Source organism: Dermacentor andersoni, chromosome 10 (assembly GCF_023375885.2).
Source record: "Dermacentor andersoni chromosome 10, qqDerAnde1_hic_scaffold, whole genome shotgun sequence".
In the NCBI taxonomy this organism is placed as follows: Eukaryota; Metazoa; Arthropoda; class Arachnida; order Ixodida; family Ixodidae; genus Dermacentor; species Dermacentor andersoni.
The window spans coordinates 27,105,492-27,130,059 of record NC_092823.1 but is presented as its reverse complement, the minus strand read 5'-3'; the positions used below and the strand labels follow the sequence as shown (position 1 = coordinate 27,130,059).

The 24,568-nt window shown below is 44.0% G+C and overlaps 1 protein-coding gene across 1 annotated transcript in view; it reads left to right on the top strand.

The window, feature by feature from the left end:
- The window catches only part of LOC126519088 (probable cytochrome P450 301a1, mitochondrial), a 29,311-nt gene extending 5,121 nt beyond the window's left edge, over positions 1-24,190 (top strand). The window contains exons 2-6 of the mRNA XM_055065284.2: positions 3,334-3,493; positions 4,549-4,718; positions 11,848-11,926; positions 20,966-21,193; positions 23,909-24,190. Coding sequence (XP_054921259.1) covers positions 3,334-3,493; positions 4,549-4,718; positions 11,848-11,926; positions 20,966-21,193; positions 23,909-24,016 — 745 coding nt within the window. The 3' untranslated portion in view covers positions 24,017-24,190. The remainder of the gene's footprint in view (positions 1-3,333; positions 3,494-4,548; positions 4,719-11,847; positions 11,927-20,965; positions 21,194-23,908) is intronic.
- The last annotated feature ends 378 nt before the right edge of the window (positions 24,191-24,568 follow it).

The window sequence follows — 24,568 nt, the reverse complement described above, 5'->3', positions numbered from 1 at the left end:
TTCCGCCATTGGCGCTAATGGCTGGCCTTCCAAAGGGGTAAGCTACTATACCGCGTTGAAATGGCTGCTGAATTCTTCGTATCCTAGAGGATGCCTGGCACTGTGGAGCCTCAGGTTACAAGAGTGCGGTTTTAGTACTGCGTCATGACGATACGTTTGCAGCACGCAAGCGCTTGGCGGAAGATCGGAGGGCGTGTCACGTCTGGGCTTTTAGTACTGGGAAATGCCTACGTACGTAAGCGGGCGAGCGTTGTTAGAGGCCGAGCGCGTCGGAGCGCATTGGCCACGTCCTCCCAGTGCGTCGAACCATCGGTCGAACTATAGGCGCCGTTGTTCTACCCAGCGTGATGTAACGTGTACGCGCGTTCACGCAACGTCGAACTATATTTAGGTCTTTCAAAGACTGTACATTTGATACGCGTGCACTACACGAATCATATCGAGAAAAATAAAAACCGAGCACTCGCTTTCTGATGCTGGCACGGTCATTTGCGACGAACAGCGCCAACAGGAGGTCGAACCTTTTGCGCGAACAACGCACACTAAACACTTTCTGAAATTTTTTTTATATTTTGCTATGCGTTTCCACCGTGCGGGATCCAAAAATGGCTTCTACGCGATCACTTCACGCATCAAAGCCACATCGTAGGCCGTTTAATAGTGCAGCCTTCCGCTAGTCATCTTTGATTCCGCCATTTTGAAAAACTCTTTTGTCTCGCGCGCTTCCGAACACGCAAAAACCATGAGAGCAGCACGCAAGATTCTCCACGTACGCACGCAGGAATCGGATGCGTCCGTACGCAGCGGCCGCGTACGCATCATGTACCGTTCGGGTTGCGTTCTGCACATGCGCACTTTGCAGAACGTAGCGATCTACCGTACGCAACGCCGTTGCGGACGCAACTTACGCAGTACTAAAACTGCATAATATGAGATCGCCCGAAATCACAAGGCCGCACGAAAGCACACTGATGTTGACTGCCTGTCTTCCGCTTGCATGGACCCGCTGGCCTGAGATGACCAGCACGAGGACGCCTTTTGAGAAGAATAAGCTCAGACGACTTCACCGAGCAGCAATGAACGCTCCCTGAGCTAACAAGCCTTCATCAGTAAATAGAAGGGAAGAGCGACTTTGTCCCAATGGTATTTAGGCGCGAATTGCCTTCGCTTTTATGGCAAAAGGACGTCCTCGTAAAGAAAGGCTTCCCGCCAGTTCGAGCCAACTACTTTGTGGTTGTGCATTAAGCACTGTGGCCAAATGCACTGCTCATGATGACTCAGTGGCAGGGAATCTAGGGTTTTCCCATGCTCTCTCGAGGTTACAAGAAAAGCATTACTGCCCGCGCTTCACCACGGACATCGCTCGCTCCATGAAGACCTGCTAACGGTGACGCGGCCACATTTCTATAGGGCCAAATACAAAAACACGCGTATACTCAGATTTAGGCGCACGTTAAAGAAAGCTAGTTGGTCCAAAGTATTTAGGAGCCCCCCCCCCCCCCCCCCCCCCCGCCATTACGGCATGCCTCATAATCAAATCGTGGTTTCGGCACGTAACTCCCCGTATTTTTTTTAGTTTTGCTACTCCGTTCGTCACCTTCACAACAACGTTACAATGGTTGAGTTCTTCAAGGACTAGCCTTCAGGTGCCAAGCACTTCCAGTGCGCTTCGAGCATACGTGGTTGCCTGGCCCAGCAATATCGCTCGAATAGCATCTTTGAGGGAAGGAAACATTGAATGTTGAGAAAATTAGTTTAAGTAATGTCGGTAAGGCGAATTAAATGCGAGAGGTCCAAGGATCTACCCCATCGGTACACCAGAGGGTAATACAATAGTGTAAGAGTTATTACGGCTTGCAGTTGTATATTGCACGTGATTGGTTGAAGAAGTCGCACTTTCGCCCGAAATGCAAAGTGTAGATTGCGATATCAAATTAGTGGACGAAGATGCTAGATTTAGGGGCCGTATAAACTGGTCATAGGCATACTAAATAAATAACAAACGTGGTATCATTCGCGTACAAGCAAACTTGAACACATCTCAATCGATGACCGCGGAAACTTGCTGTCAAGACGCTGGAGTGAGGAAGTGTGGTAGCCGCAGCGAGCGAATTGGCCTTCGTGCTGCGTCTCGTATCAACACGAACAAAGCCTCGGCAACAGCGCGTACAGACACTCTCCCGGCCGTAGATAGATTTGAAAATATAGCAGCCCGGGCAGCCCCGCCCCCTCCCTACATTCCACGCTGAGCCTTGCGCGCAACCGAAGACGGCGCGCTTCCTCCCCGCTTCCCTCCGTTGCGTGCACGAGATTAAGCTGTGGTCGCCAGCTCACCCTCGTCTGCTTTCACTTGCACTTACAGCATACGGGGTGCGGCCACCATATTGTAGCTCTTGAACTTTACACGGAACCTCAGGGCGACGCCAGAAATGTGCCTGGAGTTAAATTGCTATGGCAATAGAAATGTTGATTCCACTTAACCTGCCGAATAGATCCAGTAGGCTGAGTGTGTAAATATGAATTTATGAGAGATGCGGTCGAAGGCATAGCTGAAATGTAAAAAGATGCAATCGCCACTTGATGAATGATATAAAGGCGCTGCAATTTTTGTGTGAAAGATATTATTAGCTGGGTCTTGCATCGAAATTATTTGCAGAATCAATGTTGGGCACACGTAAAGTATGAGGACAATTCGATAAAAGTTACTCTTCTGACCACAGCTTTCAGCTATGTAAACCATTCCAAAAGTGTTTGGAAAAATAAAGAATTTGAGCTTTGGCCAAGCGAGTGAAGGCCAGGAGTTTAAGTAGTCTACAAATGCTCGTAAAAGTGTAATTATTCTGGAGAATGTGGCATGATTGGAAGAGCGGAAGCAACTTTCTAAGTTTTCATTGAGAGCTGAGTCTATTCCGATTATCACTCAATGGTCAAATAGTACTTGGCCTGAAAGAACAATCGTAATTGCCATGAAGGCTATCCAGCGTTTTAAAAAGCTTGCCGGTGATCACACGTATTATTTATCTGAATTGGTGGCTGCGCGTCCTCAGCAGCGACAATAAAAACTACGGCTTGTAGTGAAGTGGTGCCTACTTCAGAGGTCTGTGTATGAAGGGATAAATGTGACCGCCATGGCTTTGATTAATGGCGGATACGTCTTATGATATCTACTTAGCAAATTTGTCAAATAATTCACGTTATCTTAATTTTTTTCTAGCACCCCGATTTGGGTGACTATCGCGCCGGTGATATGTGACATTCGCTGCTAAGGTAATAGCACAGAACTGAAATTGTGAGCGGAGAAGCCCGATTCAAAGCGGCGAATATATTTTGCAGGTTGCTGTTACCACTCGTTAGGACAGCAGCAGAAAAGGCTGAACATATGGCAGAGGAGGAACGCATAACTCTTGCCGCCTCTCTACGACGTGAAGGAAAGCAAAGCTTTAAAGAAATCTTCACATTCGTTTTTGACTTCATTGTGGCGGGTTCTGAAACGGTGAGATCTTGAAAGGACTTTGCGTGAAAAGTTTTGAACACAAATTTTTATATAGCTTTGGAGAGGTGCTCCCAGTCGTTCGTTGCCTATAACATGTTACATAAATAAACGCAAAATGCAGAAGTCGTACTTAGCCTTCCTCTCCGTCCACATTGCACTTTGTGATTATCGTATCTATTCAAATAATTTTAAAGCATTGTAACTTCATTACATTTGAGACGTTTTACGCTTTCAAAAATTACTAAATCTAACATCTCTATAATATGACGCGTACTTATAAAAATAATATACAGCAGATGCCAGTATTTTATTCTGTTGCTTCATGCTACAACGTTCCTAGTCGCCAGCAGCCGTAGGCAATACGGAGTCATCATTTATGAGTTCTACGGAATTGAAAATAAGCCAGCTGTTGCAGGTAACATAATTTTTATCCTAGAACTGAATTATTCAAAGAGGTGGACATTCATACTGCCGGAAACGGAAACACATCCTTAAACACCGGAAATTAACTAATTATCTTCTAAATGTTTACTCTTGAGTTGTAGCTGGTGAGTTTGCAAGACGTGTACACTTGAAATCAATGTTCGGGCTGAAACCAATTTCGTGGTATTGTTTCCCAACATGTGGGACGAAATGGAGGTTCTAGGTAATTTTTTTCCATAAAAGGGCGCATTATTGAAAATACAGGTGGGATAACCGTGCATTTTTACAGTGAGTTTGGAGGCGCATACATCGAAGCTCGTGTCATCCTAGAAATTCATTCAAAGTGTATACGCCTTACCATCTCGCCGGCAAGAATACAGAAAGTGCAATTTGTGCCATTTAGTAAATAATTACGAAGTTAATTAGTATTAGTATATTTAATTAGCTGAATATGTGTTTTGATTTCTCGTGCAAGTGATGTCCTCGTATCTGAATAATCCAGCTGAAAAAAAGTATTGCGTTATCTGCAAGGGGCTAGCTTTAAAAATTGCGGACAACCTAAAAATGATCACCTATTATAGCAATAGTGGCGAATCATTACTGTTTTCACCCTGCACCATTGTATATTTCAGGTTGCGGCTGGAGCAACGTATTGCTTATACTGCCTTGCAATGAACCCTCTCGCTCAACAAAAAGCAAGGGAAGAGGTTCAGTCTGTTCTCAGCAAAGCTCCAAACAGTGAAATAGCACTCAAGTATTCAGAGCTTTCCTACCTGAAGGCCTGTATCCGTGAATCACTTCGGTAAGGTTTACTTGGCGACGAATATCGCTTGATTTTTACTATAATATACGCGATTTTCACTCTATCACAAACAATTTTTTCTGTATACGCGCACCAGCCTGTTTTCGTTTCCGCAAAGTGAAATTCTCTTATTGATTTCAAAAGCAATTTTGAAGAAATTCAAAATTCAAACCCATATCTTCGCGTCAGTGGATGTCGAATACGACTGGTATTTGATTTGAGTCAGTGAATGAGTGGTGAAAAGTTCTGCTATTGAAAGTACTGAATCGGCTTTCCAGATATGTCTCCTTATAATTATACCAACGAATAGGCTTGCTTTACTTGAATAGTATTGAAGCGGTATGAGCCTTGGAATAGAAGATGAAGAAGCGCAGGAGTCTGGGTTCAGGAGAAGAGAAGAAGGAAGTGAGAATAAAATGGTAGACAAGATGGACGCCATTTCCATAGCAATACTTTCCGTCTATTGTGTCGTTTAACTAGGAACGCTACATTATTTTGGCGCGGACTCCAACATGTGGGTGACATTTTTCCTTGAGGAGACCTCCGCAGAGAAGATCATCTTTTCGAGATACCAAGCTGAAGATGAACCAGCGGTGGAATTACCTCACGAACTCAACTCCACAGAACTCGTGAACCTGGTTTTAGAGAAGACTTCCATGGACACTAATGAACTACGTCGGAAGGGTGCTCTGAAAGTGAACTTGCGTCTGACGATCTTCAACGAATTAGTTTTCAACCGACGCGTCGAAAGGACTCTGGATCACAGTCGTCGACGGAAGAGGTGAGACTCGTTTTGAAAGCTCTTCGGCTACAAGAACAGATTTCGCAACAAAACCAGCTGGTGACATCGCTTATAAGCTCTTTAAACGCTCAGAAGCCGGTGACTAAATTTGTAGAACCCGATGCGTTCGACGGCATGTATTCAAGTCCAGAAGGTTGGCTTGAATTCTATGAATATGCCGCTGGGAAGAACAACTGGCACTCTAATGAGGACAAGAATACTAACATGCGTAGTTACATAAGCGGTGTTGCACGGAAGTAGTATGATTTGTAGATTATTGAAGAGGCTGGCAACTCTTGTAATCAGTGGAAAGAAAAATTCTTGACGACATTCCGAAGCAACCCAGTGCAAAGGTGGGATGCCGCGCTTAATTTCAAATTCAAACAAGGCTCCCTCGTCGCGTATTTCTTTGACAAACGCCGCCTTTTAAAGCTGGCCGAGGCTATGCTTCCTCCTTCTGCCGTAGTAGCACTAATAATGCACGCACTGCACGCGCAAGTCCTGAAGCAAGTGCAAATACGGTCATCTAAAACTATGGACGGGCTCCTGGAGTCCCTTCACGGCATACCATTTACTTCAGAAGAAAATATAGGCGCTAGCTCAAGCAGTCACTTCACACGGTCCGGCACGGATTGGTGAAGCCGTAATCAGCGAGAACCGCGCCGCCTTGCAGGCGGCACAGAGAACTTGGGTTTGCGCGCTCCCAGAGGTCGGGTGAATAACGTCGACAGCGACCCTGTCCCCCTACTTTCGGACGCTAAAGAGGCTCCGACGACAAAAAAACTGATAAACAAGGGTGATCAGTCCGACCCGATGACCACAACTGAGACTGTTTCTTTAACTTGCTCTAGCTACTTCACATCCCTGTCAAAGTGGGAAACAGACTAATGATGGCTTTGGTTGACAGCGGTGCTTCTGTGTCTATAATAAATGCCAAGCTGGTAGATGCAAGTCACCTGCATAGTGGAAGAGTACTACGGGTGCAAGGCTACGATGGAAAAGTGACAATGCATAATCAATGGGCCTCAGTAAACATTGAGTTCCAAGGTCATGAAATAGAGAGTGAAGTACTGGTGATTGAGGGGGTGACGTATGACTTTCTGTTATCCAGACCAGATATAAAGAAACTAAAGATCAACGTATACTGGGACGATGCGGTTTTAGTGGAAGGACTATGAAGGCAAGAGACACAGCCGGACAGAAAAGATAACCTGCGAGTTGTCAAGTGCGCGGAGGATATTGCAACGACCTATCCTGAACTGGTATGCATTGGAAGCTATCCACCAGCGATGACGTCAAAGAAGGTGCCTTTCGAACTAACCGACAAGACCATCATCCGAAAATCACCTTATAACATGTCAAGAGAGCGCAAGATATGGTTGAAGAAGGAATTGCAGGAGATGCTAGGCACCAATATAATCCGGCCTTCTGTGTCACCCTTCACCTCTCCCATAACTATTGCGCCGAAAGAAGATGGAACTTTCAGACTGTGCACAGATTACATTGTTCTCAACCGACAGCCAGAATTTATACCATTTCCCATGCCGAAGATAGACACGATTATAGATGAGACAGGTGGTTGCCGAAGTTTCTCACGTATTCACTTGTGCAAAGGTTTCTGGCAGATCCCGCCAACCGAAGAAACAAAAATGTGCACTGCTTTTATCACGCCATTCGACCTGTATGAGTATAACCGGCTTCCTTTCGGCTGGAAAAACTCACCAGCATGGTTCCAGAAGATTATGAACGAAGTCCTGAAGTCTTTCCTAGGTGTCTTTTGTAACGTGTACATAGACAATATTATCGTCTTCTCCAAAACAAAGGCGGAGCATCAGGAACACCTGTCCCAGGCATTAAATGCAGGGTGTCTACTAACCTGGAAAACCGGGAAAACCGGGAATTCTCAGGGAATTTGAATAGTCTGGAAATACTGAGAAGAAACTCAGGGAATTTGTGCTTCTATCAGGGAAAATTAGCTGTAACTTCATTGAAAGGGAATGAAAGTCGTGTTAATGCTGACTCCAGTAACAGGAATTGCAACGAATCGTCATTGACGCCGTGCCGTCGACACGACCAAACAAGAATCTCTCTCTCTCTCTCTCAATTCCCTCTTCCTCTTGTGCAGCGCGGTTGAGGTGTCCTCATCTGAGAGACAGTTACTGCGCTGCACTTTACCCCATGTTTTTCCTTCCCAAATCAAGAATCTCTCTCTCGTCGGCACGATGTATTGCCAGAGTAGTTAACGACCGATTTTCCAGACGCCCAATTTATCGGACATGCCCGATAATTCGCACGGCATTGCGGCACCACCACGTACTCCATATAGTCAGTGTATATTGCCCTGACTGCAGGCCTGAAATGGCAATAATCAAAGCCACCACTGCCGCCATTTTATCTCGCCGCCTCGAACCACGCAGATCCGCTGGCGGCCGTAGCCAGCACCGCGGCAACGTTAGGTCTAGCTGCTTCTATGTTCGCTATTAAGCTTCTTGCCGTGCGGTGCGGTGTCTTTTCATTGAAAGAATTCGCCGCTGTCAGCAATGGCACCGACTCCGCCTTTGTAATCCTCGCGAATAGCTTACAGCGCGTTGCGTAATGACAGTGTTTGAAAGTTAGCTTCGCCTCAACACAGCAGTGTTACGCGGTGAAGCATAACAAGCGTGGGAAGGGGCAATTGTCACGGGACACAGTATGTATACACGCGTGCACCCTCGTCTCCTGCCACAGTATGAGCACCGATATGCCTAATAAGTGTACTGGCAGGCCTTAAGAGCTTTTGCGGACGTGTCTGTGGCAATTTTAGCCCTTAAGGGCAGATAAGACATGCATTCCTTTTTTTCGGACAGCCCGATTTTTCGGATGTTCTTGCGGCCCCTAGGGAGTCCGAAAAATGGGACGTTGACTGTACAACTGACGAAGAGGATGCTTCAAATGATCCCGGGAGTGAACACATGGCAGAAGGAGGATGAGAACAGGAAGGACCGACGTACTGAGGAATTAACAGGAAAGGAAGCGTGCCGCCGCCTCTTTGAAGGAGCTTGAGCTCAAAAAACAAAGCGTTGGCTGATGCCGAGATGCAGGTGTCCCTTATCCAAACCAAAATAAGCTCTTTAAAGCAGTGAAACCCAACACTGAGATGTTGTGTACGGGCTGAGAGTATGTCAGGGCAGTTGAGGTTGACTTCCCAGCTGCTGAGAGAGAATCTTAGTTGTGACAAAGTTCAGGCTTCATACCGATGAGCTTGCTATCAGTTGATAGAAATAGCTCATATTCAAAAATATTTACTTATGTATGCATCTCCTTACAATTCGTATTTGAATATGTTCGACCAAATTTGCTATGTATTTTATCATTTCTTTCGCTGTGCATTTTACTAACACCTTCCTTCTGTTTTCTTTTTAAATAAAATAGATATTACTCCTTACTATTCAAACTGGATTAAGTCATTTTTTTTGTTTCAACATGCATACTACAGCATCGGGCAACATGGTGTCAGCATGTCTTGACATAAAACAGAGTTCAGGCTCATTCATGGAATTTTGCAAAGGCTATCAGGGAAAACCTGGAAAACTCAGGGAATTTGGAAATGTTAACTTGGTAGACACTCTGAAATGCCTTGAGCTTGGCACACCTCAAGGTTAATTTTAAGAGAAGTGCGTTCTTTCAAAGAAAAGTTGTGTTTCTTGGAAGAGTCTTTGATGGGGACTACCAAAAGCACGAAACAAGAGTCCGTCGAGAGGATACCCCAACTGGTAAAACCATATGACGTACACTCATTGCGTGTGTTTTTGGGATTAGCAGGACATTTCAGACCTTTCATAAAAGACTTTGCTACAAAAACAAGATGCCTCACTCGCCTAACGCAGAAAGAAGTTCCATTTGAGTGGGATGAGGAATGTGAGAGAGTCTACCGTGATCTGGTGCACAGCATCTCTGCGGACCCTATTCTACGCATACCAGATTTCACTTTACCCTTTGAACTGAATACCGACGCCTCACACTATGGGACAGCTGCAGTCTTGTACCAGAAATGTCCAGAAGCATTTGGCCCAGCAAAGCGACACGTAGTAGGTTACTACAGCTACACCCTCAAGCCACCTGAAGTCAACTACACCACTACTGAAAAGGAAGCTCTTACAGTCCTTAAAGCAACTCAGTACTTCCGTACGTACCTAGAAGGTGCGAAGTTTATATTGTTCACCGATCACCAGGCCCTCACTCATCTCTTCAATATGACCCAACCTAAGGGACGTATCGCCAGATGGGTGAACTATTTGCAATAGTTAAATTTCATCTCCCACAGACCTGGACCCCTTTTGACTGATGCAGATGCATTGTCTAGACTGATGATACAGGCCAACAACGAACAATCGGAAGAAGTCAATGAAATTAAATTGTGGGAACGCACTGAACACTGATTTTTATGGAAGGTCGCTATCAAGTCCCGCTAACGCTGGTTTCCAGGGTGCTTTATTTGTACCACGATAGCCCAGAATCTGGACGACACGACGGATTTTGGCGCACCTACAACAAGCTAGTCAAGAGATTTACGTGGCCTCACATGAAAGAAGACGTCAATCGATACGTTCGTTCATGCCACATTTGTCAAGTCAACAAAGTGAAATATAAGCAGCCTACGGACGCCATGATAATACCTTGCCACTCGAACGTGCCTTTTGAAGTTATACATCTGGATATCGCCGAGCCAAATAAGAAACGAGAAGGAGTCCAAAAAACGCAAGCTTTTCTTCTGGCCATAGATGTATGCACCAGGATGGTCGCGGCATGACATGACATGACAAGAACTTTATTTGAGTCCTGAGGGACTGAGATCTTGGGGAGCTAAAACCGAAGGCTCCCGAAGATCAAGTCGGTGGCGCCACCCACGATGGGCACGGGCAGGAAAAGAAGATGCGAATAGTGTCATCGCCCTTCTCGAACGGGATATGTTTAGGACAACCAGGACGATTGTATGTGACAACGCTCCAGCGTTCAAGAGTGAAAACCTAGCAAGATGGGCTCGAGACCGCAATATATTATTCCAATTCTGTGCGGCATACCATCCCGCAGCGAATGGGCTTGCAGAGCGTGCTATACGAGATGTGAAACAATACATCAGGATGTACGATAGTTTCCCTGGTGGTTGGAAATGCTCTTTAGAAGCAGCTGCAAGACATCACAATCGCTCGAACACCAGTGGCTTGGGATGCAGCCCGCAGTTCGCTTCTTCAGGAGAGACCCCTATTCTTCAGGCGGACCGTGAACTGGGGCTGTTAGAAAATCTCAAGATCGTCGAGGAGAGGAAACAGAAATCGCAGGAGGAGAGGTACCGTAAACAAATGAAAAAAACATTTTGACAAGAGACATTGCTCAGATATCCCAGACATTCAAGTCACCGACCTCATTCTAGTTAGGAAAGGAGTAAGAGAATCCAGTGCCAAATATTATGGTCCTTACTCTGTGACAAAGACAGCCATACAGAAAGGAATATTGTAGACTGTGTGGTACATTGGCGAACGTGGCTCAGTTGAATGTGCTTCGATTGGAAACGTTTTCAAGTATTACCCCAGGAGGGGTTAGCAAAAGAAACCTGGAAGGGTGTAGCGGTATGAGCCTTCGAATAGAAGATGAAGAAGCACAGGAGTCTGGGTTCAGGAGAAGAGAAGAAGGAAGTGAGAATAAAATGGTAGGCAAGATGGACGCCAGTTCCATAGCAATACTTTCCGTCTATTGTGTCGTTTAACTAGGAACGCTACAAGTATTCCGCACGGTACAAGTGTAGCAGGCCTTGGAAAATAATATTATAATACATGAGATAAGTTGCTTGAAGTTAGTCAGTTCTATTGGCTTTGAGATAAACGCTGGGATTTCTTAAATGCAGTCCTAGGATGGCAGCGTGCAAAAAGAATAATATATTTCCGCATGGAAATAATTACGCAAGCCTATGCAACCCACAATATATACACAATCTGTCCAGCGCAGCAGTAAACATAAGGGAATTAACGAAAATAAATTGGTATTTGAATTATTGGAGGCGACATCATTTTTACCACATTAGCCATCACACTTAATTTTGAACGGTCATGTCGCTGTAAGGTGTCAGTTATTATGGTATATTAATGCGTAGTAGGCCAAAGAGAAATGCAACTCAATGCAAGGCTTGAATATCGTCCAAGATTGCTTGCTTCGCATGTTTCGCTGCAGCGAACGCAATTTGGGCTAAATTCTGTGAAATAAATATTATTCTGCTGGAACCGTACTGTATAAGGGTAGCACAAGTGTCAAAACGTGGGAGGACACATCTATGCGAACCGACTTTAAAAGTACCACATCGTTGTTTTTTTTCAGGCTCTACCCTGTCATCACCGGAATACACCGCAAACTAGACCACGACGTTGTGATGTCCGGCTACATGATACCAAAAAACGTGAGAGCACAGTTTATTCATCCCCACAGAACAAAAGCGTCTCGCCTAACACACTGTATACACAGTGTCCAAGCTTAACAAAATATATATTAAGAAAATACTAACTGTAGCTTTCTGCTGTTACCTAACCTAGATTGTAAAAGATTACACAAGAATTTATGCTTCAACTTTTTGGATTCTCGATCTTGTGTTCATTTCCAACAATTTCTGACATCTGCAAAACCATTGTCAAATTGAGGGTGGTTTTATAGTTCAGAGGATGGCCGTCTACATTTTCAGTTTTTTTCATCAGGCTTTGAATGGTCATGCAGAAGAAATCATACTCAACTTGTCAGCAGCTAATAAATAAGCCCACCGGACTAAATAATCAGTGTGTTTGTTCTGTCTATTGCTCTTTGGAAATTAGTCACCAGCTCAGCGGCACTTCGGGGGTTTGTCGTTGAACAAATTATTATCTAGAAGCCTTCGCACCGCGAATTCCTAAACCTCCCACAAGAAGGAACCCGTTGACTAGCATAGAGATCATACATGCAAAACGAAAACTGAGTTGCAAGCGCAAGACATCTTCATATAGAATTACTACTCAGACTAAGCTGTGCAAACCAGAATTGAGTCAAGACCTAAAACAGACGATTAGGAAATCAAAGGACAAAATTTTGCAATGTCACCTTGACTTCATTTCTGAGGGGTGCATTTAGCAAGTCTTAGTGGTCCGTCAATAAGTCTCTACAATGCAGTTAACGGCACACAAGAGAGGTCTTTATCTTTTAAATCACTTTCACTCATCATGATGGTTCCTTCTGGACTATGTAGATGCTTCTTGTAGACAGCGCGTCAATAGTATTGTTTTAATGAGCAAAGGGCATTTCGTCTTGAACATAGACACCAAAAATGCTCTGGACATGTTAAAATCGCTTAGCCCATTTTTGCAAGAATCACTGAATGAACGTCTATTTAGCAATTATTTATTAGTTTTCCACTGATCAGGGCTGCTTTCCAAGTTGTGGAAGTGCACAAAAATAACAATCTTTAAAATAGACAAGAAAAACAGACATTCTAAACTATACACCCATTTATCTAACTAAACCATGTGCTAAAATATCTAAACACATTTTCTCAAAACAGTTATTAGCTTACCTAGACAAACTTCGTCTCTAACAATCACGAACACGGCTTCCGATAAAGAATTCAACCGTGGCCCAACGGAAAGAAATGATTTCAGTTCTTGGAAACTGTACTGATGGCTGCAGTCCAGCAGATATTATACCAGATTTTACAAAGCTTTCGATAAAATTGAACATCCTACTTAACTGGCAAAATATCAGAGGACATGTAAGCACTTCTTAGGAGTTATGAAAGTGAAAGCATTAATTTTCACTTGAACGCCGCCAGGACGCCCTTCGAGTTATGAGCTCTTTGTGGGCAAGCCAGCGTGTTGAGTGCCTTGGCGCGTTTAGATTTGGCCTTACCGAGGCTCCGAATGAACGCACTCATGGTAGACGCTCATGATGTGGTGGTACCTTCTCCCTAGTGGATGCGCCGTCACCTAAAGAATGACGCACACACCAGGCCCACCTTCAGTCAGTTGGAACAGTCGAGCCAGCCTGGCGTTCGCGAAGCGTGCTCGTTTCACACCCCAAAGGCCCGCGCGGGTTGTAGTACCGCCCACACCGTAATTTAACAAGAATCATTTTCCAAGCCATTATTATTTTGTTCACAGGAGCCTCCTTGAGACATTTGACGTCAATCAGAGAATTTTGACGTGTTTTTAAACTTTTGGTACCATTCGGTGACAACGACTGACGGATTTTCGCTCAATGTGCGTGTAATACCTTCAGATTAAAATAGATCCAACTTCCAGAAATTCATTACACACATTTCCCACAATGTCGGGTACCACAATGTAGCGTATTGGGCGCCATACTCTTTCTAAGTTTTTTGAACGGCATGCGTAAAACATCAAAGGGCCAATAGAACTATACTATTTTCATGGAGTTCCCGTAATTTTAGCTGCCTTGATTTAGCTCTCTGCTCGTCGTCTCTTTTACGCATTTTAAGTGCGAGGTACAGGACACTTCGTATGGAAGCGATCATTTACCTGGTGTCACCAAACTCTAAATCATCCCCACTGTATCTGATAAACCATACCGATGGAAACTGCAAATGGCAGACTGGAATGCTTTCACAGAAATTGCGAAGGTGGTGGAGCTAATTTCCCTGGAGCTAAGCTTTGTAGGAATCAATGAGGTTTACTGAGGTATCCTCCCGCAGCTGAAAAAGCTACTCCTGAATTTCTTGTCCTTCTTCGAAAAAAGTGTTATCCTTGGTGGATGCCTGAATGTACGGAAGAAAGAAAGCAGCAAAATAAAGCCCGAGATATCCTGCATAAATACCCCCAGCATAGCAACTTCCTCAGCTTCAAGCTAGGCAAAGCGAAAGCTCTATACAAAAGAAGACAATCCGAAAAACCCATGGTAGGTGTACGTACCTACAAATAATAGCACCATCACAACCAAAAGAATGTGGGAAGAGGTCAGGAAGTTTAGAGTGGACTAATCGTACATGATATCTTTCATTACAACTTCAGGCACGCTGACAACACTACAGGAACAAGCAAATATACTTGGGCAGCACTTTTATAACGTCGCTACCTCGGCGAAATATTCAAACACGTTCTTAAAATACAAACGGTCAGTAGAAAAGGAGAAACTACCTACTGCTTGCGCCTGAAAGGCCGAACAAAACGCTCCCTTCACTTTCCAAGAACTAAACAAGGTACTCTGTGCTCGGAAAGAAACGCAGTACGTCCTCAGCGCCTCCATTATTCAATGCTGGCCCACCTGCCCCAAGCATCAGTAGATGCTCTACCTAAAATTTCTTAGAACACATTTGAATATGAAATTATGGCACAAGAATGTAAAAACACAATAGTTGAGCCATATTGAAAAACAGGTAGATGGCCGACATCTCCAAGCAGCGCAGACCCACTGCATTGAGAAGTTCTCTAACGAAATTGTACGACAGTGTCATAAATGCGAGATTGACACTGATTCTTCAAACACTGAACTGATGTTCATCATGGGGGGGGGGGGTATTAAGAAGGTTATTTAACGACTGACCACCTTATCCGGAGTGAAACATGAAATACGTGAAGCAATATTGCAGAAACAATGCTGTCTCACAGTCTTTGTTGCCGAAAAAGCGTATGACAGTATTGCAGATTTTCAATATTACGTGACCTCCCTGTTTTAGAAATCCGTGGAGAAATACTAAACTGTCTCGCGGATTTGGTGTCCAGCACATAATTCCAAGCACATCTAGGCACTGTGCTCTGGTGCATATTTATCTAGGAAAACGTCGTACCACAAGGTTGCATAGTAAAAATGAGTTACACTATAGTAAAAATGAGCTTCGTTAACAAAGTCATTCTTTCCTGTGTATTTTACTTCATATAAATCGACAATCTCACAATAGCGTACGGCGCCTCAACTTTGCCAACATGCGGAAGGGAGCTCCACATCACAATAAATAAACTTATATGATGGGCTGACAGAAATCGCTCCCATTTCTCCACTAGTTAAACCATTATAATTCTATTATCGCAAAAACGAGGACTACACTTGGACCTGGCCTAAAATTCAGTACTTTGACGTTGCCGCCAAAATAAGAATATCACTTCCTTGTAGCGGTCTTTGATAAAAAGATAACCACCCTGGCCCACATAAAGTTGAATATTCTCAAAGTGTCGCCTGATAGGTACTGAGGACTCGGACCGAACATGCTTCCTAGTTATAGATCAGTTTGTTGTGCGTAGCCTTCTAGACTACGAGTGCGTATTTTCTGGCTCGACGACTTGATTTAGTACCTAATCTCGGACTGCGACTGGCAAGTGGTGCTTACAGAACATCACCTGCGCAAAGTTTCTAGATTGACTGTAGTGAGCCTCACTTACAGCAGCGAAGACCTTTGTTTACTTTGTCCTACGTACTGAGAATTCAGTGATCACAACACTCATACTACAACTTCACACGATGCAATTGACACTTGCAGTACGGAAATAAGACAAGCTTTATTAGCCCGCTTATCACCAGGAAGGATTTATGGAGGTAGTCCTATGCCGACCACGCCTTGGTCACACACCTCACAGTCAGTGGTGTACTTCAAAAAGAAAACCCACCAAAGTGAGATTTACATAATCTACACCTACGTTCACGCGCTGGTTTAAATTTAGGAGACGATCGACTGGTGCTACTGATTGATTTGCAAAGATTTTTAGAAGAAACAGGTTTTAACATACATTATAGAATGATGCAAATTTTGCTGGCGTTACACTAGTTTTTTTGAACACCCTGCCGGGCGCTGTATAGCCTAAGTCGCTTCTGTGTCTATAAACGCTATTTAAGGAACCATCTCGTTCTTTAAGACTACAGCACAACTTCTGGGATCTTTGAGGAGCCTACAATGCCCTGGTTGTCATTAAGGACGTGAGCCACGTAGTCTCATCACTGTTTGCTCAGGCATTTCGGGGGTTTTGATTTAGGGCTGAGATTTTTTCTCATGCGGTAATGTCATGATCGACGGTAACCAGCATCGATATTTCGTTCCGTGCTCGTTTGGGTAGGTCATCTTATAGGGGACACACTTCTGCAGTCGTCATCATAGATGACCGCCACTTTTTTATCGACAGCTTTTGTTGTCTTTTTAAATAGCAATCTCCTCTGTGACGCCATGTTGCTTTTAGTGTTATTAGTATTATTTAGCTACTTCAATTGTTGTGATCTATCTATCTATCTATCTATCTATCTATCTATCTATCTATCTATCTATCTATCTATCTATCTATCTATCTATCTATCTATCTATCTATCTATCTATCTATCTATCTATCTATCTATCTATCTATCTATCTATCTATCTATCTATCTATCTATCTATCTATCTATCTATCTATCTATCTATCTATCTATCTATCTATCTATCTATCTATCTATCTATCTATCTATCTATCTATCTATCTATCTATCTATCTATCTATCTATCTATCTATCTATCTATCTATCTATCTATCTATCTATCTATCTATCTATCTATCTATCTATCTATCTATCTATCTATCTCTATCTATCTATCTATCTATCTATCTATCTATCTATCTATCTATCTATCTATCTATCTATCTATCTATCTATCTATCTATCTATCTATCTATCTATCTATCTATCTATCTATCTATCTATCTATCTATCTATCTATCTATATCTATCTATCTATCTATCTATCTATCTATCTATCTATCTATCTATCTATCTATCTATCTATCTATCTATCTATCTATCTATCTATCTATCTATCTATCTATCTATCTATCTATCTATCTATCTATCTATCTATCTATCTATCTATCTATCTATCTATCTATCTATCTATCTATCTATCTATCTATCTATCTATCTATCTATCTATCTATCTATCTATCTATCTATCTATCTATCTATCTATCTATCTATCTATCTATCTATCTATCTATCTATCTATCTATCTATCTATCTATCTATCTATCTATCTATCTATCTATCTATCTATCTATCTATCTATCTATCTATCTATCTATCTATCTATCTATCTATCTATCTATCTATCTATCTATCTATCTATCTATCTATCTATCTATCTATCTATCTATCTATCTATCTATCTATCTATCTATCTATCTATCTATCTATCTATCTATCTATCTAGCCGCTTACGTACACCCAGTGACCCAAGTTCTTTACAGGCATTTGTCACATTGTATGCCCACGTCATAGTGATACTGTAGTGGTCATTTCATCGTCTTCAGGGTTAGCCATCTGACTGTCGCCATGCCGTGGCCATAACATTATTAGTTACAGCGCGAATGAATCAACAAGGACAAATAGAAAAGACGAAACACCATAATTAACTAAGGACATCATCACACCATACATATACGCCAACCCAGAGGCGCAAGTTACCTAATCGTCGTCATTCTAGCTTTGACCTCAGAAAATTGTCACACCACCGTCGTCACGCCTTCGTCGTCACAAATTCGTTGTCATACCATAATCGTGAAGCCGTCGTGGCCGATCGATCGTCGTGACTATAGATTCGTCATTTCACTCTCGTCACGCCGTCGTCTTCAATCCATCATCGTCGCGCAGCTTCGCAATACCTCGTTGTCATCACGCCATCATCGCCATGCACTGGCCGTCATATCATTCTATTTATACAATTTCATGATATTGTTTTCACTGTATTGTCGTCATAGAGTCTTCGTCACGAATTCGTAATTAGGCCGGCGTGGTTGTGCCTATTGGTAGCTCCATCGTCGACGTTCCTGACTTTCTCATCCGACTCTCTTCGTGCCACCATCGTCATAGTGCCGCCACAATACCTTTATTGACATGATGTCACCTTCTTGTCACCTTCCACACTCTAACATGTGCTGGCTGTGAACACGACCATTCCTTCGTCGTCATTTTATCGTAAATATGTTATCTTCATTCAATCTTCAATATGCCTTCATTGCATACCATCGTAATCATTGCGTCGTGTTTAAAGAGTCGCTGTCACGCATCATACGACATCATCTGAATCAGGTGAGTTCATCGTCAAAAGTCGTCATGACGTCATGTTCGTGGGTGATATTGACTAGCGAGTGCAATAGCAATGTCAGCCGATACCGGAGACAATGTAGGTCGCATGTTGCCGAAGCAACAAAAATCTCGGAATGACCTACAGAAAATTTTAGTGACCGTGACATCAGCAACAAACTGTGTAACTACACTTCTTTAATGCTAATCACCTTACCAACCACAGTCATAATGAGATGGTTCCCGCTGTAATCTTTTATCCTATCTTACCACTTTCTTCGTCGCCCAAATGTCATCTGTGATTCGCGTTGCGTCAACGTCCGCTTGTGGCTCTTAATCATTCCAGTTGTTTTTCTTCCGCATCGAGTGCTTTTTGTTGTTCTGAGCCAGTGCAAATAATTTTTCTGCTGTGGAGAGCCACCACCGGCTTCCATCGCCACTTGGCGCTGCACTTAACCTGACGATAACTTTACTCTGACCCAACGCGATCAGCTCTGCCATCTTGCTTAACTGCGCACCCCAGTTGCTTGTCCCACCACACCACTTGTCCGAAGAATAGCTGCCGTGTCTACCATCAACACTGGCTCCGATGCTCCTCAGCGACAGTGACCTTGCAAGTTTTCCGCCAGAGACCGGTGGATTCCCACCTTGTCCCCATTTTACCTCTCTTTGATCCCGGTGTCCGTAATGAAATTCACGCTGACACCAGCGGCGTTGGTCTGAGCGCAAGGCTAGCGCAACGCAAGCCTCTATTTCAAAAATACGTTTTTGCTTAGGCCAAGGGCGCTATAACGAAAGCTATTCCAAGCTCTTCTATTCTATTTCTGAAATCACCTCTTCAGGATTGGTAAAACTTTATCGGGCTATCTCGCTTTTTTTTTTATTTCTCATGTGACGTGCTTGATTGGACCGGACAAAAGAAATGTATTTCCCATTCTACAGTTTTTTACCGGCAACCCTCCGTAATTGGTCAAAACTGGTTGGGCGGCACCCACTTCACCTGTTTGTCATAAGACGTCACAAAACCGCGAAAAGTGACTTTGTCAAAGTGGCATGTACGCATTTGGGCTGCAATAATATGTCGAAGAAAACTGTTTTTTTTTTACAGCGAAGCTGTATACCTCTGCCGTCCAAGGAAATTTTAGTGTCGTAAGCAAAAAACTCTCCATAAGTGTGCCGATTCCTGAGATAGTGCAAAGCCGGCCCGGCCCGCGACGGAGGTGAACCAGGTGTTAATCACTCCCCATGTGTGGGCCGATCCTGAAGCTTGTGAAATGCCGGCCCGACCCGCGGTGGAGATGAAGCAGGCGTTAGGCACTGCCCATAGGTGGACTGATACCGAAGATAGCGCAATGCAGGGCCGACCTGAGGCGGAGGTGAAGCGGGCGTTAAGCAACACCCACACGTGGGCCGATCCCGAAGACAGTGCCATGCAGGCCAACCAGCGGCAGACAGAGGTGCAGTTCACCATTAAGGGGCCCACATGCACAACGTAGGCGGTGATTGCTTCCCTCTGAAATGAATAGAAAAACGCTGCCTGCAGGTTGCTCTGGCACTGGCTGCTCGTAGTTTATGAGCAGAAGGGATTTATTTGAGTTTACTAAAAAATTTCGCAGCAGTATAACGTTGTTGAATCCTTTGGGCACGTACACGACACCACTCTGCCAACTCTTCATAGCTGCGTATGCGCTTTAACAGCACGGTAACGCATCCAATGTACGCCGCCGCAATTTGCTACCAAGCACCGAAACCTAAGCAAGAAGCGGGCCAATCGCGGATGCGGGCAGAACCTGCTTCGTCCGGTTATCTACTTTCGCTGTGCTATCCATGTATCACGAAAACCTTCAGAAATTCTACGTGTTACTCACCTTCGATCAGTCAATTAGATCGGAAAAACCTTTCCTGGCAGGCAATGCTGTTCCCTTTGGAATTGAATAAACGCTACCCCCTATAAACCAGCAGAGCCTTTCATTCACCTGTTCCAACAAGGCTGCCAGCACCGCACGATGCTTGCGTCGGTGGTTAAGTAGATTTGACCTCAGGAGATTGGAATAATTTTACGTTGTAGCGCCCCAAATCTACTCTAGCAGAAATGGTACACTTGCGCAGATGTAACGCTAATAACACAAATTCATTGCAATGTTGTTCGTCCCTCCTCCGTAGCTCGATGCTTCTAGTGAATTCGCGCTCAGGTGACATTTTGATCATTCATTTGTAAACACAATTACTTCGGCAATGGACTCCTTGAGTGATCTGGGACCAACCTCTTAAACCTTCTTGTTGGCGTCTTCACTTATTGCCTCTTCTGTTTGCGCAATTTGAGTACAAACAAAATGACACATACATTTTGCGGGGCATCGGCCAAGAGTACGCACATATTCAATGTAACGGAATGTTCGTATATCACTATGCTCTCACTGCTTTACAGACCGTCTTGAGAACCGAAATATTTGTAAGTGGGAGATTGGAGGAAAACTTCACAAGAGCTTCGGAATTCATCCCAGACCGCTGGCTTCGTGGCAGCGGTGACCGGCCAAGTGAACTTTTGGAAAATTGGACGCATCACCCTTTTGCTTCGCTACCATTCAGCTCTGGTGTACGGATGTGCATCGGAAGAAGGGTAGCGGAGATGGAGATGTGTATACTTATTGCAAAGGTGAGTAAGACGATAACCGGATTCACCGCCTTATCAAGAATGTAGAAAAGTCGTAACCTGTTTTTGATCGCGAAATATTCCCATACAATATTTTATACCGATAACAGCCGTACGAAAACTCCAGGCACATTTCCACCATCGGCGACCGCAACGGCGGAAAAGTCCAAGAGCGAAAACATTGCGGCCGCGCGCAGTATGCTGTATGTGCAAGTGAAATCGTGAATCTGTAAGCTTACTATGGTGGCTCGATCTCGGGCGCGCAATGCGTGAAGGCGGAGAGAAAGCACGCCGTCCTTCATCCTACGCAATGTGCTGAGGGGGCATGGCTGGCATCCCAAATAGAAAAGCCGCCTTATTACCTCACAAAATTTTTGCATTGGTCAGTTGGTGTTTGCTGAACGGCAGCGTGTTCTATTGAAAAATACTGCAAAAAGAAGGATTCTAAAAGACAGAAAGAAGGGACAGAGAGGCGGCGCTACATTCACAAATGTTTATTAGGCACAAAGCTTGCTACATATTGTCACGTGGTAGTGACGATGAAGAAAGCAAAATGGTGAATGGCAAAACTAGCGTTTTATTGGGCGAACTTGTGCCCACAAATGCAAGTTAAGCTCAAAAGAGAGCAACAGCCGCGAACACGATCGGTGGTCGTCGAAATCTATTCAGCGCATATGCTCAGCGGGTCAAGCGCGTCGGCATTTATACATCAGTCGTCCAATTTTCCAGAGTAGTCGCTGGGACCCGCGTATATTCCACAAATTTCGATATGATTCGCGTCGCGCATACATGCAATCAGATTACACAAGGTTCGGTCACAGAGAACGGATGGAACCATCGATAACATTCCAGAAACTTCCGATACATGCAGGCGCGTCCTGCGCTGTGTGATAACATTTGTTACATGGTGAAACGCGGTCGCCCTATAAAGACATACAAGTACCTGTATCAATATATACCGCGCACACTCTCGATATCAGGGGGCGGCAAATAGCAAGCGGCAGGCCATAGCCGTTTGCGTCAAACCCAACAATTTCATTTCGACATCATATAAGGAAGCTGATGTTTGGCTAACACATAAGTGAGTAATAATGTGAATGTGACATGCCTTGAGCAGTTCCGGCGCGGTTTTATCTGTACTGCTACCTAGGATTCTCATTTCAGAAAAAAACATGGAGTAGCAGCCCGATCTGGATTGCGCAGACAAGTGGGTGTTCATATCTTTCTTTTTAATTACTCGCGTGCGCCCTATTTCTCTACGCACTCTAAAATTAATAAGAGAGGTATAGCGACATTCTTCCTTGGGTCCGTGTTTAGAAGGACGTGTGGTCGCTGACTCCAGTTCAGTTCGAGCACCAGGTCCAGCAGCTTTCAAGTGCCGGACTTCCTCGTTCGTTCATCTCCTCGGTGGCAGAAACCGTGCTGCAGAAGCTCAAACGTAGCAATGATCACAAGGCGAGTGAGGGAGGTGAGCAGGATTTCCGAAGAAAGACTCAGGTGCTACCTTATTACCAGAAGGTGAGCCGCAACCTCAAGAAGGTGGCGAACAGGTATGTGGTACGTGTTGTGTTTCCCGCCCCGGAAAGCTGGCTCGCCTATGCCCCCGAATCACGAGATGTGCAGAGCAAACGTGCAAAGTCAACACGCAAAATCCTGTGTGGAAATGTGTTCCACAGATGTTGTTTACCAGATAGCGCTATTTGCTGCGGGAAAACCTACGTTGGCCAAACTGGTCGTTGTGCGAACGGCCGAATGAGGGAATACGCGACCACTTTAAAAAAGGATGTAAGAGCCCATGTCATTGCGCAATGCAGATCGTGCTGCTGTAAGCCACATTTCTCTAAGGCGAGAATGCTAGGTAGCAGTAGAGATAAAACCACGTGAGAACTGATAGGCGGATATCACAATCATATCAGTGGTGAATCGCGTGTTCGTCAAACATCTGTTTCGTTATAAGATGCGGAAGTGAAAGTGTTGGATTTCACGCAAAGAATGTGACCTGTCGCTTGTTTTTTGCTGCCCCCTGATGTCGACAGTGTGCGCGGTATATATGTAGAAAGCTCTGTACCAAATAAACATTTGTGAGTGTAGCGCCGTACTTCTTTCGCTTCTTTCTGGCGTATAGAATATTTATTTTTCAAGTTTTTGCGCCACAACACCATGTCGTTCTGCCTTATTAAGATTCAGAATAATTACTTCGCGAATATCGGAAGCGACAAGGCGCAGGGCCAAATGCATCGAATGGCTGTGATAATGCCTTGAAAGAACGAATAGCTGAAAATCTGTACGATACATACTTTCTCCCAGCCAGACCTTGTTATGGATCTTAATCGTTGCAATTTATTCAAATAAATCAATAAATTCCGTCTGAATATTGTGCAAAATACTTATTAAACACAACATTAGACATTCTCCTCATGTGGCTTTCGATATTTATAGGGAACGTCAATACGCCTGTCAATTAATGTCAGAAAAAATTCTACCCTTCTTACACGCGTTTAGAAAGTTACCACAAGTCTAGAAGACATGATGTCGTTGCATTATGTCCTAATTGATGTCCCACTAAAGGCTATGTATCAGTTTTTGTGTTTCATTTTAGAGTACCATGAAAAAAGATTCTTAAAGATTCTACTTCAGAGTCAGTAAAAATTACCTGTGTGATCAGTAGCCAAATAATATAGTGATTTATATACAATCTCTGGTCCTTCCCTTCCGCAGGTGCTGGAAGCATTCAGAGTGGAGAATCACCATGGGGACATTGGCTTCCTTTCCCAGCTTACAAGTCGCCCAGAAAAACCAGCCAGACTCCGCTTCATTCAACTCTAGTGGCCAATTCATACGCGAATGTGGCGTTCTTGAGTCACTATGAATAGTTATAATAAAGTAAATTTGCTAAATGCCTACAAGTTAACTTTTGCGTGCGATCTGTTATTATTTGCTTTGTATTTCTATTAGACGACAGCGGTTTCAAGCGGCAGTGACCTTGTTTCTATACCTGCTGATAGCAATGTGCTTTTTTAGAGACGAAATCTTACTTAGTGCGTTACCACCACCACTTTTCTGTACCGGATATGTTTCTAGCCTCTAATCGTGCACCGCTCCCGGAGAATGTGCATATAAAAATGTGAGCCGATATGTGCTACTCGGGCCACTGTTCACCTTGTTGTTCCGAAAATGTCACAGGCTGTAAAGTTAGAAGAAGAGAACATGGTTGGTCGCCTTGGAGACGACGAAGACGATTTTGGCTATCACTTCTCTACACATATTGGCTCAACCATTAAAAGCCATCTGTAAATAGACACACGCTTCATCCTTCCCGTAATGTATTGGTGTACGACCGGGGTAGCCACTTGCGCAAGACAGAGCTTCGCAGCGGAC